This window comes from Camelus bactrianus, chromosome 34 (genome assembly GCF_048773025.1).
Source record: "Camelus bactrianus isolate YW-2024 breed Bactrian camel chromosome 34, ASM4877302v1, whole genome shotgun sequence".
NCBI lineage: Eukaryota > Metazoa > Chordata > Mammalia > Artiodactyla > Camelidae > Camelus > Camelus bactrianus.
Window position 1 is genome coordinate 16,955,159 of NC_133572.1, and position 17,275 is coordinate 16,972,433.

General features: G+C 39.6%; 1 protein-coding gene across 2 annotated transcripts in view; it reads right to left on the reverse strand.

The window, feature by feature from the left end:
- ITPR2 (inositol 1,4,5-trisphosphate receptor type 2) overlaps positions 1–17,275 on the reverse strand; it is a 417,609-nt gene that overhangs the window by 247,106 nt on the left and 153,228 nt on the right. For both annotated transcript variants that reach the window (XM_074357919.1, XM_074357920.1), the window contains 5 exons: positions 10,976–11,169; positions 6,992–7,121; positions 4,909–4,966; positions 3,255–3,420; positions 2,053–2,226 (listed from right to left, as the gene is read on the reverse strand). In XM_074357919.1, the coding sequence (XP_074214020.1) occupies positions 2,053–2,226; positions 3,255–3,420; positions 4,909–4,966; positions 6,992–7,121; positions 10,976–11,169 (722 nt within the window). The remainder of the gene's footprint in view (positions 1–2,052; positions 2,227–3,254; positions 3,421–4,908; positions 4,967–6,991; positions 7,122–10,975; positions 11,170–17,275) is intronic.

Below are 17,275 nucleotides of genomic sequence, written 5' to 3' on the forward strand. Positions count from 1 at the left end.
AACTGATAAATCCTGAACTGAACAAGTAATTAAATACATTCCAGCTTCATTGACTTGTATTTGTCTGAAGTCCCTAGAAGAGCAGTTTCATAAGCCCACAGGTAACGCGGCTTTATCTTTAAGCCATCCTCGGGTGACTTGTTCACCCTCTTTCTCACATCAATATGAACTGTTTATTAATCCGCCAAGAGCAGGCCATGGGCATGGACTGTAACAGAGGTTCTTCCTCCACTTTCCCTCATGACTGGGAACTTAAACTGTAGACTAGTGACTAACATCCTATACGGAACATCTCATCTCTACTCCTAGGAGATTTTGTGGGGGCAAACTTTTACAAAGAGCATACTGCATTTTCCTAAAGTTTGGAGCTGTTCTCCATTTTAAAAAAAGAATGAAAGGTTCTGAAAGGGCAAGCGACATTCTATTTATCTTCTAGAATATTCACAAAATATGTATTTATAAGAAGAGGAGGTATCCTAGTCTTGTGGAAGCACAATACATCTCTTAACAACTTTAAATATTATATTAGAAAGTGCAATCTTACATTAAAGAGCCTGGAACTTATCATCAAAAAGACTTGAGTTAAAATCACATAGAGCTGTTTGAATGAGAAAATCCTTGGGTTTTCTGAATTTCAGTTGATTCATCCTTAGAAATGTGATCTCTGTGACCATCTCCAAAGTTTGTTGTAACATTTAAAAAGATATACCACATACAATCATGTCTGCTATGAGTTGGTATACAGTGAGTACTAAATAAATGTTGAATTTTCTCTTATTTCTTAAATATGCTATGGAAGAACTCCATTTCAACCAAAAAAAAAAAAAAACCTGTAGATATTCTACATTCTACTAACTTACATTATAAAATCACAGAAAAGGTTCTTAAAAGATTAAGTCAAAAATTTTGTGCAAATTAGCGGTAATGAGTCCTGAGACAAGGTGGAAGTCGTTACCCACCATTGAAATTTCATTTGGAAATTTTCAGCATTCTGATGACTCTAATTTCCTCCCACTCTGTCATCATCACCCTTCACTACAAAATATTTTGGGTATTCAAACAAACAGAAAAGCCAGGGTAGGTAAACCCCTCTAAATAGTTGACATTCCTGGAGGATTGCCAAGCTGGTAAAGTAGAAGGATGTGGTGCTTACCCTCTCCCACAAACACAACAAAAACTCCATCCACACATGGAACAATTCACACAAAATACCTACTGAACTTTGGTAGAATATCTCTTTCTATCAGAACTACAAGTTTCTACTGTAGAGCACAGGGAACTATATTCAATACCTTGTAGTAACCTATAGGAAAAAAAGAATATGAAAACGAATACATGTATGTCTATGTATGACTAAAACATTATGCCGCACTTCAGAAATTGACACAACGTTGTAAACCTACTATACGTCAATAAAAAAATAGCTTACATTCCAGCAGATGAAAATGACAACCAAATAAAACACTAGTTTGGCATTTAAGAAACTTAATGCATTATCAAATTATCACGTTGACAGTGGTTTGCTAAGACACTGCTTCAACATTTTTATTGGTTATTTACTATTTAGTGAAATGTGAAAACAGCAACTAATTAACCCACTGAAAACTAAAACCAATATAACAGAAGACTTATGATCACCATCTCACCATTCTTTGCATCATACATAGATTTTTTTAAGACTTTCATGTTGGCAATAAAGAACACTGTCCTTCCATTTAGGTTTTTTACATATTTATAAGGATATTTAATAATAAAAGGAATGGTTTATAGATTGGCAATAAACAGCCACAATGAATGGTAAAAACAAAAAAGAACCCATTTCTTTTTTTCTCCACCTCATTCCCTCCTGTTGTCTTTACTCCTGGATTGTAAGATTTACAATGGGAAGGAGAAAAGATTAACAAGTAGGCAGATGGGATAACATGTCTTAGCAACTGACAAGAATGAAACAAAGTACAAGTTTATGGGGTTAACTGACTTGGCAAATGGAACTTCCACGCTCTGATTTAAAAGACACTTTGTATTATTTCAAAACAGATCTTGAACACGAACCTCAATGGGCTCTTCACCACCTTTCACTTGATTTTCACCCATTTCTCCATTCTCATAGCTGCTGCTCTTCTCAACCCATAACTCGGATTTTTCTACAGTCAGTCGAAGCTGGTCGAGGTCTGCCTTGATTTGCTTGTAGTTGTCCACATCCTGATTGGACACCAGCAACTGCACCTGGAAACAGAATTTCAATCCTTCATTTACTTATGGAACATTCTTTATTCCTATTTATGTCAAAAATCCCAAGTCTTCGAACAGATTTGTCCCTCAGTTGAAGTTTAATATTTCTAGAATATTTATGGATATTTTAGATCTACACTGAGCATGAAAATTTACCTGGAAGCATTGGTAAACTCTATCCAACATAGTCACATGTTGTAAAGAATCACACATATAAAAAAGGGAGACGTAGCAAAGCTTTTCAAAGTATTAAACAGTGATTTAAAAGATACCCTAACTCTAATTTCACTGCTAAAGTTAATTTTCCTGAGATTCTATCTGTTTGAAAAGTAGAAACATAAAAATAAGTGAAAGGAAATAGTGATACAGTCTAAACTTCACGATATAAACTTATAATTTATAGGTATAATATGACATTTACAAACACATGAAAAATTGTATCTATTTATATAATTACTCTTTTAATTATTTCATATTATGACATATTCTTGTAAAACTTCCTAGTATCAATGCCCTAGTAAACAAATATTAGTGAAATACATGTGAGCACGTAGATATTCCTCACTAACAGTCTCAAGGTTGATGCCACTCAAAGATGACAAAGAAAAAGATTAGATCCATTACAATTCCTTTCTTTGGGGTTTATACATTTTTCAATCACAAAACATTTATTTCAGTGCTACTGTTTTTTTTCCTGCCCAAATTTATCAGTAAAATCTTGGGTCGAAACAAACAGCAGTGACAACAAAATTCCTAATATGGAATTATCCCCCAGTGCCTTCCTAAATCTCAGTGCCTGTCATTTACATTAAAGATATCAACTGAAAAATCACTGGTGGGGAACTCTTTCTAAAACAGATCATGTCTTGGCTTAAGACAAGGCCAGAGCTATCTTTAAAAACAGTCTAAAGCGTCTCCAGGAAAAGTCTGATCAACTCTGCAACCATGAAGGCAGGTTGGATGTTACAAACAGTATTTTCAGAGCCTCTGCGACGGAGCCACTGAGGGCTACTTGATCTCACCTGTTTAAATGCCTGTAAAACTTCTGCTCTCTGGCTGAAGTGCTTGAACAGCAGCTGCAGGGCTCCTGAGAGCAGAGGAGGGTAGTCGTGCATGATCAGATGGATGAGGACCCGTAGAAACGTCCTGCCTCCTTCGTCGTCAAGTTGAACTGGATTTTTTTCCTTTCTGTAAAAGCAAAAATCATTCTAAAATAACTTAGATTAACCTAAAATCTAGTTGCAAGTGGTTAAAATTGTGTATACATTCTCAGAGTTATATCATTTCTCCCCCAAAATTGGAAAGTAAAAAGGAAGAATTTTTCACTTTTTTTCTTATTTCCTTATTTATTTATTTTCTTTTCCTTTTTCTTCTCTTTTTTTTTTTCCCTCATGTAACTGGCGAGGAAATAAAACATAAAGAAAAGCTTGTGAAAAGGAGAGTTGGAAGTAAGGGTGGCCAACCATCCCAGTTTGTTCAAGACTGCAGGGTTCCCGAGATCGGGGACTCCCAGTGCGAGCACTGGGAAGGCAGCAGGCAAGCCGGGATGATTTGGTCATCTAGGCACAGACTAAAGAATCTGAATCAACCCAGAAGCATTTACTATGAAGACATACGAGGCAGGACGTACACCCAACGACTGACTGACTTTCCCCCCGTCCAAACACTCGGGCGGGGTAGGGGGGAGACTGCGCACCCACACAGGCACCCAGCCAGCACCGGCTCTGAGCGTTTGGTGTATTTGGACCCCGAACAAGATTCTCCTGCGTGAAATGTACATTTATTTTAAGGTGAAAATCATACACTGGCTTATTCTCTCTTCTCGGGAATAGTGAAATAGTTGGACAGGAAAACACTAACAATAAAAGCAAAAACTGGCAAAACAATGTAAAAATAAACCTAACCCAAATTGTTCACTCGAGATAAAAATCCTTTTGGGTTCCCCTGATTCTCCATCCTTGTCTTTCTTTGCTAACCAAAGACAATGCCACAGAAGGCTTAGTATAGAAATCTTTTTAGATACTCATGGTAAATGTGTCATAAAAATGAATGCCAGAAAATAACGTGTAACTTAGACACTTTACGTTTTTTATCTTTTGACTATTAGTTTCATTTCTGGAAAAAAAGAGGGGAAAAAAGTAACCTAAAAACAATGAATTAGCAGGCCTCCTAATACCGAAGGAGGGTAGTCATGGCAGAGACACTTTGTTTTCTTTAATCATAGATATTTACAGTTGGCAGAAAACTGCTTTATTTCTTACATATAAAGTTAATGATAATGCTGAAAGGAGTAACTTTCTTGCCTCAAGTTTCTCAGATTCAAGGAAGCAATGTTTTGCAAGATGCAGTGATATTTATACCAGGGGAGTTAAAGGGCATTCCTGTGCTGTCATTATTTGAGGAAAGAAAAGCAAAGAATTCAGGGGAGAGTTCAATATACTGATGTCATCTAGCCTGGTTTTCGGGTTTTTTTGTTTGTTGGTTTTTTTTTACCTGACCTAAAGGAAAGCTATGCTTTCTCTTCTATGGTCAATTAGCAGCTTCGTTTCTGGCAGAAATTATGTTGGCAACAATAAAGGATCTAAACTTACATAGACAGAGATGAACAATAAAGTGTCAATAAAATTCTAAGTAAAATCTTATCCACAAGATAAACATACATAAATGTTACCGTACCTTCCAGCAAACATAGTTTCTGCCTGAGCTGCAATTTCATCTATATCAGGAACAATAGCTGCAATGATACAGGGCAAAATCCAGTCTTTATCTTTTTATAATTAGGAGTCACAATATTAATATTAGCATACCGAAAAGCATTTTTGTCTTAATTTCTTTATGCCACAAAAGTCAATCTACACTTTAAAAAGTCATAACATAGTTCCTCATATATATCAATATTTTAAACTGAAGTTTACATTTTAAAATGTAAATTGTTATAGTCAAAGATACATTCAAAAGACCAGAAGCATCATTTACAAAGTTACCTCCTGTATATAGCTGTGTGTGTCTGCGGATGTGTGTGTGCGCATGTGTGTCTGTGTGTGTGTATAATAACACGGAAGGATAATTTTTTTTTAAAGAATCACAATATTTTTATAAAGAACCTTGTTACTATACGGGACTTCCAAACAACATCATCTTTTTACCTAAACTTGCTTACTTCTATAATTCCAGCCTTTATTCTTGTGGGACAGGGTTCTTGTGTTTTGGTTTTGGTTTTTAATGTGAACCAATCACGATTCTTCAGTCATCCCCACCACTAACACTCTGAAGATGTCTGTGATAAGTACACAATTTATTTCTCATCTCCAAAAGCATAAAAAGAAAACAGAGCAAGATATAAAAAGGGAAAACAGAAGTCTTCCCAGAAAGCTACCTCTTATGGATACAACCAGTGAGAGAGACCAGGTAAATCAGAGAGAACTGCTTTTCTGCCGACGCCCCAGACTTTCCCTCCCACACTTCTTACTGACACTTAGAGCTCCTGTTTCCAGAAGTCTGGCTTCTGAGAGCCAATAATTTTTATGCCACTGTCAATGCAACCGCCAGCAGAAGTTTCTGGTTCTGCCATATCGTTCCTGGAAATAGCCCTTTGGGGTTCTACACTTCTGGGAAACATAAAAACAACACTGTTGCAAACATGCCAGAGAGACTTCTAGCTCAGGAGACCTTGACTCCGTCTCTACAGACATGCTGTCTTTGGATGGTACCAAGGAGTCACAGCTAGCAGGATGTTTGGTCTAGCATCCATTCTAACTGCACACTTACTTACGATCACTGACTCATTCCTGTCAAACTGATCGATGGACAAAGAAGAGGAGGGTTCCTGACATTGCTACAGTGGTTGTGGTTAAGAGAAAGTTTTGTATCTGTGTATGAATCCTGCCCAAAGAAGAAGAATTCTGTCAACTGGCTAAATCTTTAATACGCCATAGTTTCCAGCTTGCCATGACTGGCTGGAGCTATCCAGAAAAACAGTAATTTAATATTTCTTAAGTTTCATAAGGTTCTTTCTAGAGTCACAAAATTTTAATAATAATTTTTATGGTCTTATGTCATTATGCTCCTATACTCAGAAATAAGAGTGGCTTCGTTCTTACACTTTTTAAATATGAAAAACTGATATACAATACCCATTTACAACCACGCAAAGTAATAATAATAGTTTAAAAAAACAACACCTATACACAAAATTAAACCAGCATCCACATCGAGACCTCTGGGGAACTCCATAGCTTTCTTCTTGAATTGGGTGATGTCTTCCTACAAAACACCTTTCCTCCTGACAGCTGCATTTCACTCTGCTCTTTGATCCAGGCCAAAAAAAAAAAAAAAATTCCCTTGGATTTTCACCAAAATAACATAATGCTTAAAAGTTTCAGACTCTGGAATTGGAAAGACCTCAGCAAGTATCCCTCTTCTGCTATTTTCATGACCTTTAGCAAGTGACTTAACTCTTCTGACTTTGGTTTTCTTATCTGTAAAATGGCACCATAAACAGCACCTCGACCTCACGGCGGTGTGACGATTACAAAAGAAACTGCATGCAAAGGACTGAGCACCAGCAGCGGCAAACATCCTCCCTGCTGTTCTGGGCAAGTTACTTGATGTTCTGTCTCAGTTCCTTCATTACACTGGTGGAGTTTATTTTGACACTTTTGTCTCATAGGAATACTTCTTGTTTTAAAAACATAAAAGGAACTTTCAAGTCCTCAGGAAGACACCATACAAAGAGGAAACACTGTCACAAAGGAGATACCTGATGGCAGCAGCGTATCTGGAGAGCCACTGGCGGACGTCTCAGCATTTCCATTGCTCTCCCCGAATTCCTTCTTATATATTGACAGCATGTATGAGATCCTATAATCGAGTCTGACACTCAGAATAAACTACGAGAAACAAAAACAACGTAAGTTTCTTTTATCAGCCTGCGATGCTTAAAAATTCAACTCATTACGTGACACCAAGAACAACATAACTATCAACGTGCCACACGAACTCGTGAGAAACCTCATTGGTAAACTCATCACACTTCAGCTGCACACGTGATAATCAGTCAGAACCCTAAGGAAAGTGATGCATTTCCATCAGCCAACGTCAGTGAAATCTCTAAGCAGTTTTTGGAAAGAAGAAAATGTGACATTCCCCCCATGATTGCTCTCCGAATACTCCAGGTGGAGGTAACCAGCAAGTCTGGACGAAGAGGTGAGGATGACATAATTTCCTGAGCCTTTTGCAGAGTTCCCATTTTCTCTGTGAGGAAAGTGCTGGGGCTGTGACCCTCATTCACTCACAGGAAGGCCACGATTTCAGCACCAATGGTGTGGACTCTGGCCACGCCACAGCGGGTCCTGGATCCAGGCTACCGAAGGGCAGCGTAAGTTACAGCGTCCAGTACACCAGGGATGTGCCTGACTGGCGTCTGCTTTCCCCTGAGTCTGTACCGTTGCCCTGGTCATGGAAACTTAAGTGCCAGTAAGGTTCCCATCTGTGCCCATCACCATGAAGAATGCAAACGCCCCAAGCCCAGGGCCCTCAAGAAGTCAGTGATCGAGTTGGGAAAACAAAATATAGCACTGTTAACATAACTGGGAAATTAGCACACATCTCATTGTGGTCTCGAGTATAATGCCGATCAGAGAAGGAAGAAGTCTGGGCTGCCAACACCTGAGTGGGGACGGGAAACAGCAGAGAGGTGGTACCTTCCCTCCCGGTTTGCCTGAGACAGGCCAGGGTTGGCCTCTGCTCCCAGTATTGTTATCAGTGTCCCCTACACTCACTTAAGAGAGTCTCACTTGAACAGCAAACAATAATGGTCATCTGAGTTTCAGAAAACTTGGTGTTTGGTGCTACCATCTAACCTTGTCTCTCACTGTCTCCACCATCACTGTATCAGACCCCTCCCTCCCTCCCTCCCGCCTTCTCCTGCCCCCTTTCCCTCACTCTCTCTCCCACTCTCCTCTTTCCACCTGCACAAGATGGAACACCTGCCGTTTCTCTTTTGCCTCCTCACCTTCATCTCCCTGGTTCCCTTTACCTTGGATGCTCTTCTCCTCCACCCCATAATCACCAGCTTTGGAGATAATCCTCCAAGGTGGGGTTTGAACCTCCTTTTTAATGAAACTTTCCCTGGTTCCCCAGTCCAGATCAATGTTTCTCCTTTTTGCTCACCCAACACCTTAGTTACACCTCTAGGTCCACAGTGGAATCCATCTCCCTACCCCACCCCCTCCTTCTCGCCCTCTCTCTCCTCTGCTAGACCTTCATGGTCCTCGTGGCAGTAACCATGCCCCACGTCAGCTGTGTCCGGTCAAGTTCAACAAACTTGTTGAGCCAGGTCCTGAGGAAGGTCCCAAGGGTACAGAAAAGGCTCCAAGGATATAAGACCTGCCTTTGAAGAGCATTTAATCCAGAGGGAAAGGCAAACACCAAAGAGAATCTTTTATTAACATGCTGTGAGCACTGCAACACATAGCGGCGGAACTGGTTCCAGTTAATAAGGAGATTTTCATTCCCAGAATAGGCAGATCTATAGCGACAGAAATAGATTAGTGGTTGCCTAGGGCGGGGGGGGGGGGGGGGAGGTGCAGTGACATTGGGGGAAATGGGGTTACTTTCGGGGATGATGAAAATGTTCCAAAGTTGACTGTGGCAGTGGTTGCCCATTATCTGGGAATATACTAAAATCCTTTGGAATGTATGCTTTAAATGGGTGAATTGTATGGTATGTGAATTATAGCTCAATAAAGCAGTTTTTAAATATAAAAAAGGGGGGATTTTCAAAGAAGACAGACCGTGGGAGAAGAGGGCTGAGAAAGGGCGTGGGTTTGGCGGCCCTGAGCAGACAGGTGGGAGCAGAAGCTTGACTGCAGGTGCCTAAAAAGACGGGTGTTTTTGGAGAAAAAAAAAAAAAAAACCCTTATAGAGAACAAGTTATTAAAATATGAATTAGTGCAACACTTACTAGGTTTTAAATGAAGATTAGTATTCAAGGAATTCTATTTTATAAATAGAGCCAAAATTGAAGCTTTCATCCTCCAATATATTTAATTATGAAAAATAATGGAAGGTAGAAGAAAAGGGGGAAAGGGAAGAGTAAGAAGGAAGGCAGAGAAAGAGAGTGGGGAGGCGGCTGAAGACAGATGGAGAAAGAGAGAGAAGTAAAAAGACAAAAAAAAAAAAAAAGATACATGAAATGATGGAGAACAGAAAGGAAGAGCCTGAGGAGGCATTGCTGGCAGAAAGCAGGAGGCTTGCTTAAGGGACGTCTCGAAGGGACATTCTAAGAAAAACATTCAAGAGCTGCACACAGGAACACAAGCACAGTGAATCAGACCCAGACACAGAGACACAAAAACCAGAGCGAGAGCAGGTTCAACAAGAAAGACATAAAGCACCCAAAAGAGAGGCTGCAAATTAAGCCAGCCCTCGCCCACCCTGCATGGTGTCTCCAGCCCACCATTTTTCAGCTGTTAGACTGCTCTGGAAATGCTGCTTTCCTGTCACTGTTCCTGGGCTGAAATGAGGGCACATATTTCAGAGGCTGTCCCGTGAGGAGGAGGACGTTAAGCTGGGGGCCCATCAGGCCACAGGTCAGGTGATCACTCGCCACCTTCCTGAGTTTCAGAAAGGACCGCTCAGTGATTTCTCAGGGTCGTGAACACAGAGTTGGGAGGCCTGCCAATTATTTCTCAGGGTTCAGCCTTCGGAATTCCTGGAGGAACTGTGAACCCTTTTATGATTATAAATCTCATTACTTTAAATAAAAATGTACAGACCTCTTTCCAGGACTACTAACCCACTTCTGGTACCTCAGTCTACATTAAAATATGATGGAGGACTTAGTAAATTGTATAGATCTTTGAAAACTCCAGGCTCCATTCTTCAAATCTAAAATAAATGCTATAATTAAAGAACCATAAAACTACTTTCCAAACTTAAACAAAAAAAGCTAAGAATTCATAGCTACAGGAATGAGGAATTTATCCACTAAACCAGTAGTTATGAAATAGCAGTTTACCTCCTTTAAACTCATAGAGCTAGGCATTAGACTAGGTTAATTTAAAAATATATATGTATGTATTATATCTAGTCTCTTGGAAACAAAAATGCAAAGTGGGGGGAAGGAATAGCTCAGTGGTACAATGCATGCTTAGCATGCACAAGGGTCCTAGGTTCAATCCCCAGTACTGCCATTAAAATAAATAAACAAATAAACCCAATTACCACCCCCAAAAAAGATGCAAAGAGAGATAGTCACTTATATAAAATGCTAAAACCAATTATTAACATTTTCTTGATAAAAATAAAATTTTATTTGAGTTCTTGCTACAGTAAATCTATGTACATAGAATTGTATGTCCAATTCAATTAAAAATAGGAAAAGAGTTAGAATTCAATCTTAATTTTTCCTGCTCTGAAATCCTACTTAAATCAACGTAAAATTAAGTCAGGGTCAGTACTAAATGAGAAAATACATATGAAAGAAATTATGTCAACCTCAAAGCCCTCTGCAGTTGTTAGACGTCATTAATATATTTAACAGGAATGAACACATGTAATTAATATGTTACATACTGTCAGTGGGAGATTTCTTCCCAGGCTTATAATTAACTTAAATAAAATTAGACAAATAGCATTTCAGAATATTTACATAGTGATCTGGAATGGAACGTGTAAGACATTCAACCAATGAGCACCACTGGGTGTTTGTCACCCCTCACCTCCCAGTTGGGCCCCGTACCTGTAAGATCTCAATAATCTTCAGCTTGGTGTCCATCACAGTGATGTCCTCTTGCTCGGCGGGGGTCCCCTGCTTGCTGGGGAGCAGGCTGGGCTGAATGTCAGGCACACTCATGGGAAAGATGGAACCCCTGCTGAGTACCATCTGGGTCATCATCTCTCCCACCCCATGGATGGTTCTCATGACATTGTTTCCTGGCACGAGAAAAGTCCTTAAGTCAGTGTACAGGCCACCTTGGGAAACAGCGGCTACACCCATTTGGCCACAATCAGACTGGAAATGTAACAGGGAGGGTACCAAGGACAGGAGAGAGCGTCAGCACTGCTCAGGCTCTTTCCCTGCAGACAAAGTGAAGAGAGTGCAGGGACATTGCAAAATGACAGGTTTTAAAAGTGAACATTTACTCTCCTCAGAGAATTTTTTCATACACGCACCCCAGTGTTCATAGCAGCACTATATATAATAGCCAAGACAAGGAAGCAACCTAAACGTCCACCAACAGATGACCGGATAAAGAAGTTGTGGTATATTTATACAATGGAATACTACTCAGCCATAAAAAAGAATAAAATAATGCCTGAACATCGTCATTCTAAGCGAAGTAAGCCAGGAAGAGAAAGAAAAACACCCTATGATATCACTCATATGTGGGATCTTAAAAAGAGAGAGAGAGAGAGAGAAAAGAGGACACTAATGAACTCATCTACAAAATAAAAACAGACTTGCGGACATAGTAAACAATCTTATGGTTACCAGGGGAAAGGGGGTGGGGAAGGGATAAATTTGGGAGTTTGAGATTTGCAAATGTTAGCCCTATATATAAAAATAGATTAAAAAAACAAATTTCTTAGGTATAGAACAGGGAATTATATTCAATATCTTGTAATAACCTTTAATGAAAAAGAATATACGTATTATGCTGTACACCAGAAATCAACACATTGTAACTTCAGTTAAAAACATTTTTTTTCAAAACCAAAAATTTTTCAAAATAAATAAATAAAATAGAAAAAAAAGAAAAAGCTTTCAAGTGATGCACAGGAGGTGAGTTGTTGGTGACTCTGATAAAAATCCAAATCAGGTCCTTCTGGAACACAGTAAGCCCTACCAACCATCATACCAGTAGGGTCTAACTCCTACAATAATGAGAAAGAAAGGTAATTAAGCCCTAGGATAAAGTGAATTGCAAGTGAGGAGACAAAGATTACATGCCCGAGATCACACCATTTTGTTTAAATGGTGACTAATGCCCTAATCCTACCCTCAAACCAGGGGCTTCTTGGCTTTTAGCTTTGCTCTCATGATGCCTGTGGAACAGCTTGGGAGGAGGATTTTTACAACTCCATTTTAAGGGGAAAAAAAACATATCTGGGGAAGAAGCAGGTTTTAGCCCTTCCTTCATCAATTTGAGTAGAAAACCACACTTCAAAATCCACAGAAAGCAATTATGTTTGGGAAACGTATCAGTGACAAACACGATCATTCTCGATAAGATATTATTACTCCTCCTCTGCATCTTCTCTTGAATTTAGCTTCGTTCGCCAAGAAAACCGCCCTCGCACTCATTCCTCACACTGACCACAAGCAGCTGTACCCAAGGACCCTCCTGACACCGCTACTGTTAACCTTCTCCAGCCTGACCGCGTTTCTCACTTCTAAAGCCCTACAGCGGGCGGCAAGGACTCAGAAGAACAACTGTCTCCTTTCCTTTCATGACAGTGGTCTTTGCTTCGTGGGTGTTCATGGAGCTTTGCGTCAAGCAAAGCCTAAGAATCTGGCAAAGAATTTTCCTTTCCCCAAATGTCTCAGGGTGTAAACCAAGAGAAAGGGAAATGGAAATAAGATGGGATGAGATAAAACTCTCAGCTCCAAGTGAAGAGCATAAACTGTGGGAATACCTACAGGACTGAAAGGCAAACACATAAAGAGAAGGAAAATATTTAAAGGATGACTCAAGAGAATCTTCACGGCCCTGTGCACAGACCACAATTACCAGGCAAGCCACTGGTAACCAGTATTATTTGTATGTTGCGAAAGGTGAAATGTCTTTTAAAATTCATCACCGTCTCCAAGTATGAAATTGGTATACACAGAAGAGGATGGTGCTTAAACAGTACATTTCTGAGTAGGCAAAGAAGTAATATTTTTTTCTAGAATGGCATCCCTCAGGCAGAAATGAATTTGTGTTTCCATTCTGAGGGTCTAGGACCTTTTATTACACTGCTGTTTGCATAAGTCAAAAAATGGGGGGATGAGAAAAAATATATATATGGAAGGTAATTTCTAAGTTTGGACAAGGTTGAGACAAAGGATTGAGACAGCCCCATTTTCTGTCAGAGTGACCTCAAGGCAGAATTGTCTGTGGTTCTCAAACAAGCATAGCAGCTGAGTATTTCCAAATCCCCCCACTCTCTGCTACGTGGGCTGCAGGGATGCACATCTGGCTGTTGGCAATGGTTTGGGGTCATCCATGTTCAACCAGGACATTATCCAAGTCTCGATTCCAGTATGTATATGTGTTAGCCTCCAAGAGATGCCTTCTCACCACTAACACAGAGCAGGCTCCTCTGTTACTCGTACCCTTGATTCACACAAAAATCCTTGGCACCCAGGGTGTCTGCATCTTATTTACATTTGCATGGAAAATAAACATTTAATCCAAATTATTGTTACACACGATGTTAGCCCAGACAATTCTTTCCCCCAAATATAGATCCTGTCACCAAGAAATTAAAATCTAGAGGCCAGAACCATAATAATACATAACACATGTTGTCAATGAAATGAGATGGTTCATTCCCATTGTACCACATCCTTGGATGCCTGTGGCACGTGGTTGCCACAAAACTCTCCTAACATCGCCATGTATAGCCAATTCAGAGTTTGCAAATTAAAAGATGCTATATTTTCTAGAGTTGCTTAGTGGTGATGAGAAGGGCTTAAATTGTCAACTATTACAGCTCGAAAAACCTAAGTCAAATGACACAGAAATCACAAACACGCAAGGCTCCCAGTATCCATTTTTCCACAGAAACATGTCTCATTCTGGACTGTTGAGATACGTCAGAGGCAATCAGTCCTCGACATGCAAGAGAAGAAATCACACTATTTCTCTTCTTAACCATAATTAGTTAGTACTACTGAAAAGCTTTCAGTGACAAGGATATTATAATGTAAATCCTCTGAGCAAATTCAGGTTTTCTATGTCTTTTATACTAACCCAGCAGCCAGAATTTGGATTTATGTATGAAGTGTATTGAGATGATTTGAAAAAAGGGAGTCATCTTTGTTAAGTAAAAGTACAAAGGAAGGAATTGCTTAGAAACAAAAGCAGATCGACTTTCCAGGTTCTTTCATTACATAACTGTCCAGATATTTTTTTACTAATCCTAATTCCCTCGGGAGAAAACCTCAAAAGTAAGACAGGTGTCGTCTTACCAGAAATGGCGACGGGGAATATGGGTTGAGAGTACCTTGCTTTGTTTCTTTGATGGTTCCGATGAGCCAAGTTTTCATCACCAACTCCAGAGACGTAAAAAGCAATAAGGAATTTACGTAACACTAAAGACGTGCTGACTTTCACTTGACTTTCCCCTATTCAGAAGTCATTTTACTGACGGTGATCACTAAGGGGTTGAACAATCCTTAGCAGCTACGTGGATTTATAGACAGTGTAAGAAATTTAACAAAATCTTATTTGATGGACATTTACCTTACGTCCATTGGTGTTTTATTTTATTTAAAGTCATCTCTATCTGTTATCTCTCTCTATTAGACATACTTTTCTCCTTTGAACACCTAAGAACAAAAGGGATCATTTGAATTTTCCAGTTGTTTAGGTTTTAGATAGACACTTCTGAAACCTGCTACGCATGTATAAGAGATGACAGACATACCGCATAAGGAGAGCTCTGTGAATATTTGTTCACAGCAAGTTTCTAAGTTTCTTGATTTTGAGCACCGAAGTCAACTCTCAGTGTTCTACAGTAATAGAAGCCAAAACATGGATAATCCAAAAACCATTCTTATTTCTCTGAAACCTATCTTTATAGTTTGATTTGGATAAATATGTCTGCCGTTATAATAATTCATGTGAAACAGAATGATGTTAAACCATGAAGACCTGACTCAGGAAGCCTTCCTCCTTCTCCTCCCTGCTCAGCACCTCCCTATAAACCTCCACTGGCTGGGAAACGCCCACACTCCCTCAGACTAGGGCACTTTTCCATTTTGAACACTCTTTGGATCAGCGCTTCCTCCCAGTGGTTAGGGTCTGGGTTATAAAAGGACTTTTATGTATGCAAAGAAAACAAAAACATTAACCCAAGATTATCACTAGCCTTACTTAAGCCAGTGATATAAGCAGGGTAATAGATAACATGGTATCAACCTGGATTAAAAAGAAAATCAAGGTTTAACAGCCTAGAGGACAACAGATAACCAGCACTCCCACTGTCAAAGTTAGATGACAGTATTCTGGAGAGCTGGATGTCCAGTCCACAGAGGGTTTTTAATCCACGTGTGGGAGCTGGAGGCAACTTGGTGTTCCTCTGCCTGGAGTTCTCTTACTCAGGTGGCCGCTTGGCTTGCTCCCTCAAAATCCCTTCTGATTTCTGGTGCAATGTCACCTCCTCAGGATTCCTCCGGCCACCCTCTCTAAAGAAGGGCTGTCACCACTCTGGATCCTGCTCTTCGTTTCAGTCATGGCATTAGCACCATCTCGTATCACATTTGTATTTGTTTATGTGTTTATTGCATCTCTCTCTCCCCCCAGAAGTAACATAAGTTTCATGAAGACAGGGAGTCTGCCTGGTGTCTCGCTCTGTCTGCAACACCAGGAACAGTGCCTGACACACAGTAGCCATTCAACAAATGCTTGTTGGATTATTGCACAAACAAAAAATAAAGCTGGATGAACAAATGAATTATTAAAAATGATTGTTTTATAAGGTCTGCATAAAAAGTAGGTATTGTTATATTAAAGGTAAGTTTCATCAAGGGGAGGTTTTGCTTGCTTTCTTTTCTACTTTCTGAATTTTCTGAATTTTTTCAGAAAGTATATATAATTTCATGCTACTTAAAAAACTATTTGCAGCGGGGGAGGTACAGCTCAGTGGTAGAGTGTGTGCTTAGCATGCACAAGGTCCTGGGTTCAGTCCTCAGTACCTCCATTAAAAAATAGATTTAAAAAACCCAAATTACCTCCCCCCAAAATTAAAAAAAAAATTTTAAAAATTGTTAAATGTATTTGCTAAAAAAAAAAAAAATTTAATGCCATAGATAACAATGAGGTGAGGAAAATCATGGAGTCTGACTTTATCAAGGGCATTATCACATCCCATGTACTTTGCAGGCCACATACACCCCTCACAGCAGGGTATGGAGTTGGGGGACCCGTCCCATTTTACAGAGCCAGAAAGTGACAGGGCCTCGGATTCAGGTCAACTAATGTCAATGTGCATCTGTTCCCCACATCACGTTGCTTCACTAATAGGCCATCACCTTACAAGTTTCCAAAGATTTTATATAAAACTCAGAAAACCTACCAAATGCAGAAAGAAACTATCCTAATTAAACAGCCCCTGTTCAGAAAGTATTCATTAAGTAGCCAACGTTCATCTGGCCACATACTAGGGACACCAGGCGTTCAAGGCACAAGAGCAGGAATTTACACACAGTGAATGTTAGCTAAGGAGACAGAAAGTATGTCTCCCCAAATTTAAGAACAAATACAAAGCAAATGAGATAGTAACAGTATGGCTTAGGACAATTTTTCTAATTGGTTAAAGCATCTTAGGTGAGGAGAGGGACAGCTGCTTCCCTGAAGAGATACAATTTTGAAGTAGGCTTTGAATGGAGTCAAGGATTCGAGTAGATTCGAGTAGTGTGATCTTTCTCAAATCGCTTCACCGTCCAATGCTGAGAATCATAATCCTAACAAAATACGTTGCAATTCCTTGTGAAAATAAAATATGTGCAAAACAGTCATGAAGAACGAAAAGTATCCTAAGATTGTAAGGTATTACTTCGAGTGAGAAACGGAGGACGTGCAGTGTTTTCACAACACTTCTGAAAAACAGCTCTTCTCCGCTTTAATATGTTCTATATGACAGTGGTCACCACCTTACTAACGAGTCTGTGGTTCCATCACATAATCCTAGCTCATAATCTCTCACTCTATGGCATGGCCGACACAAAAATCTCACCTCTAAAAGGAGAAATCTTGCAGAAGAGTGGTTTACAAAGAATACTCAATGGACAAAGTAGGGGAAATGATACCTAATTTTCTTCATTCTAAAT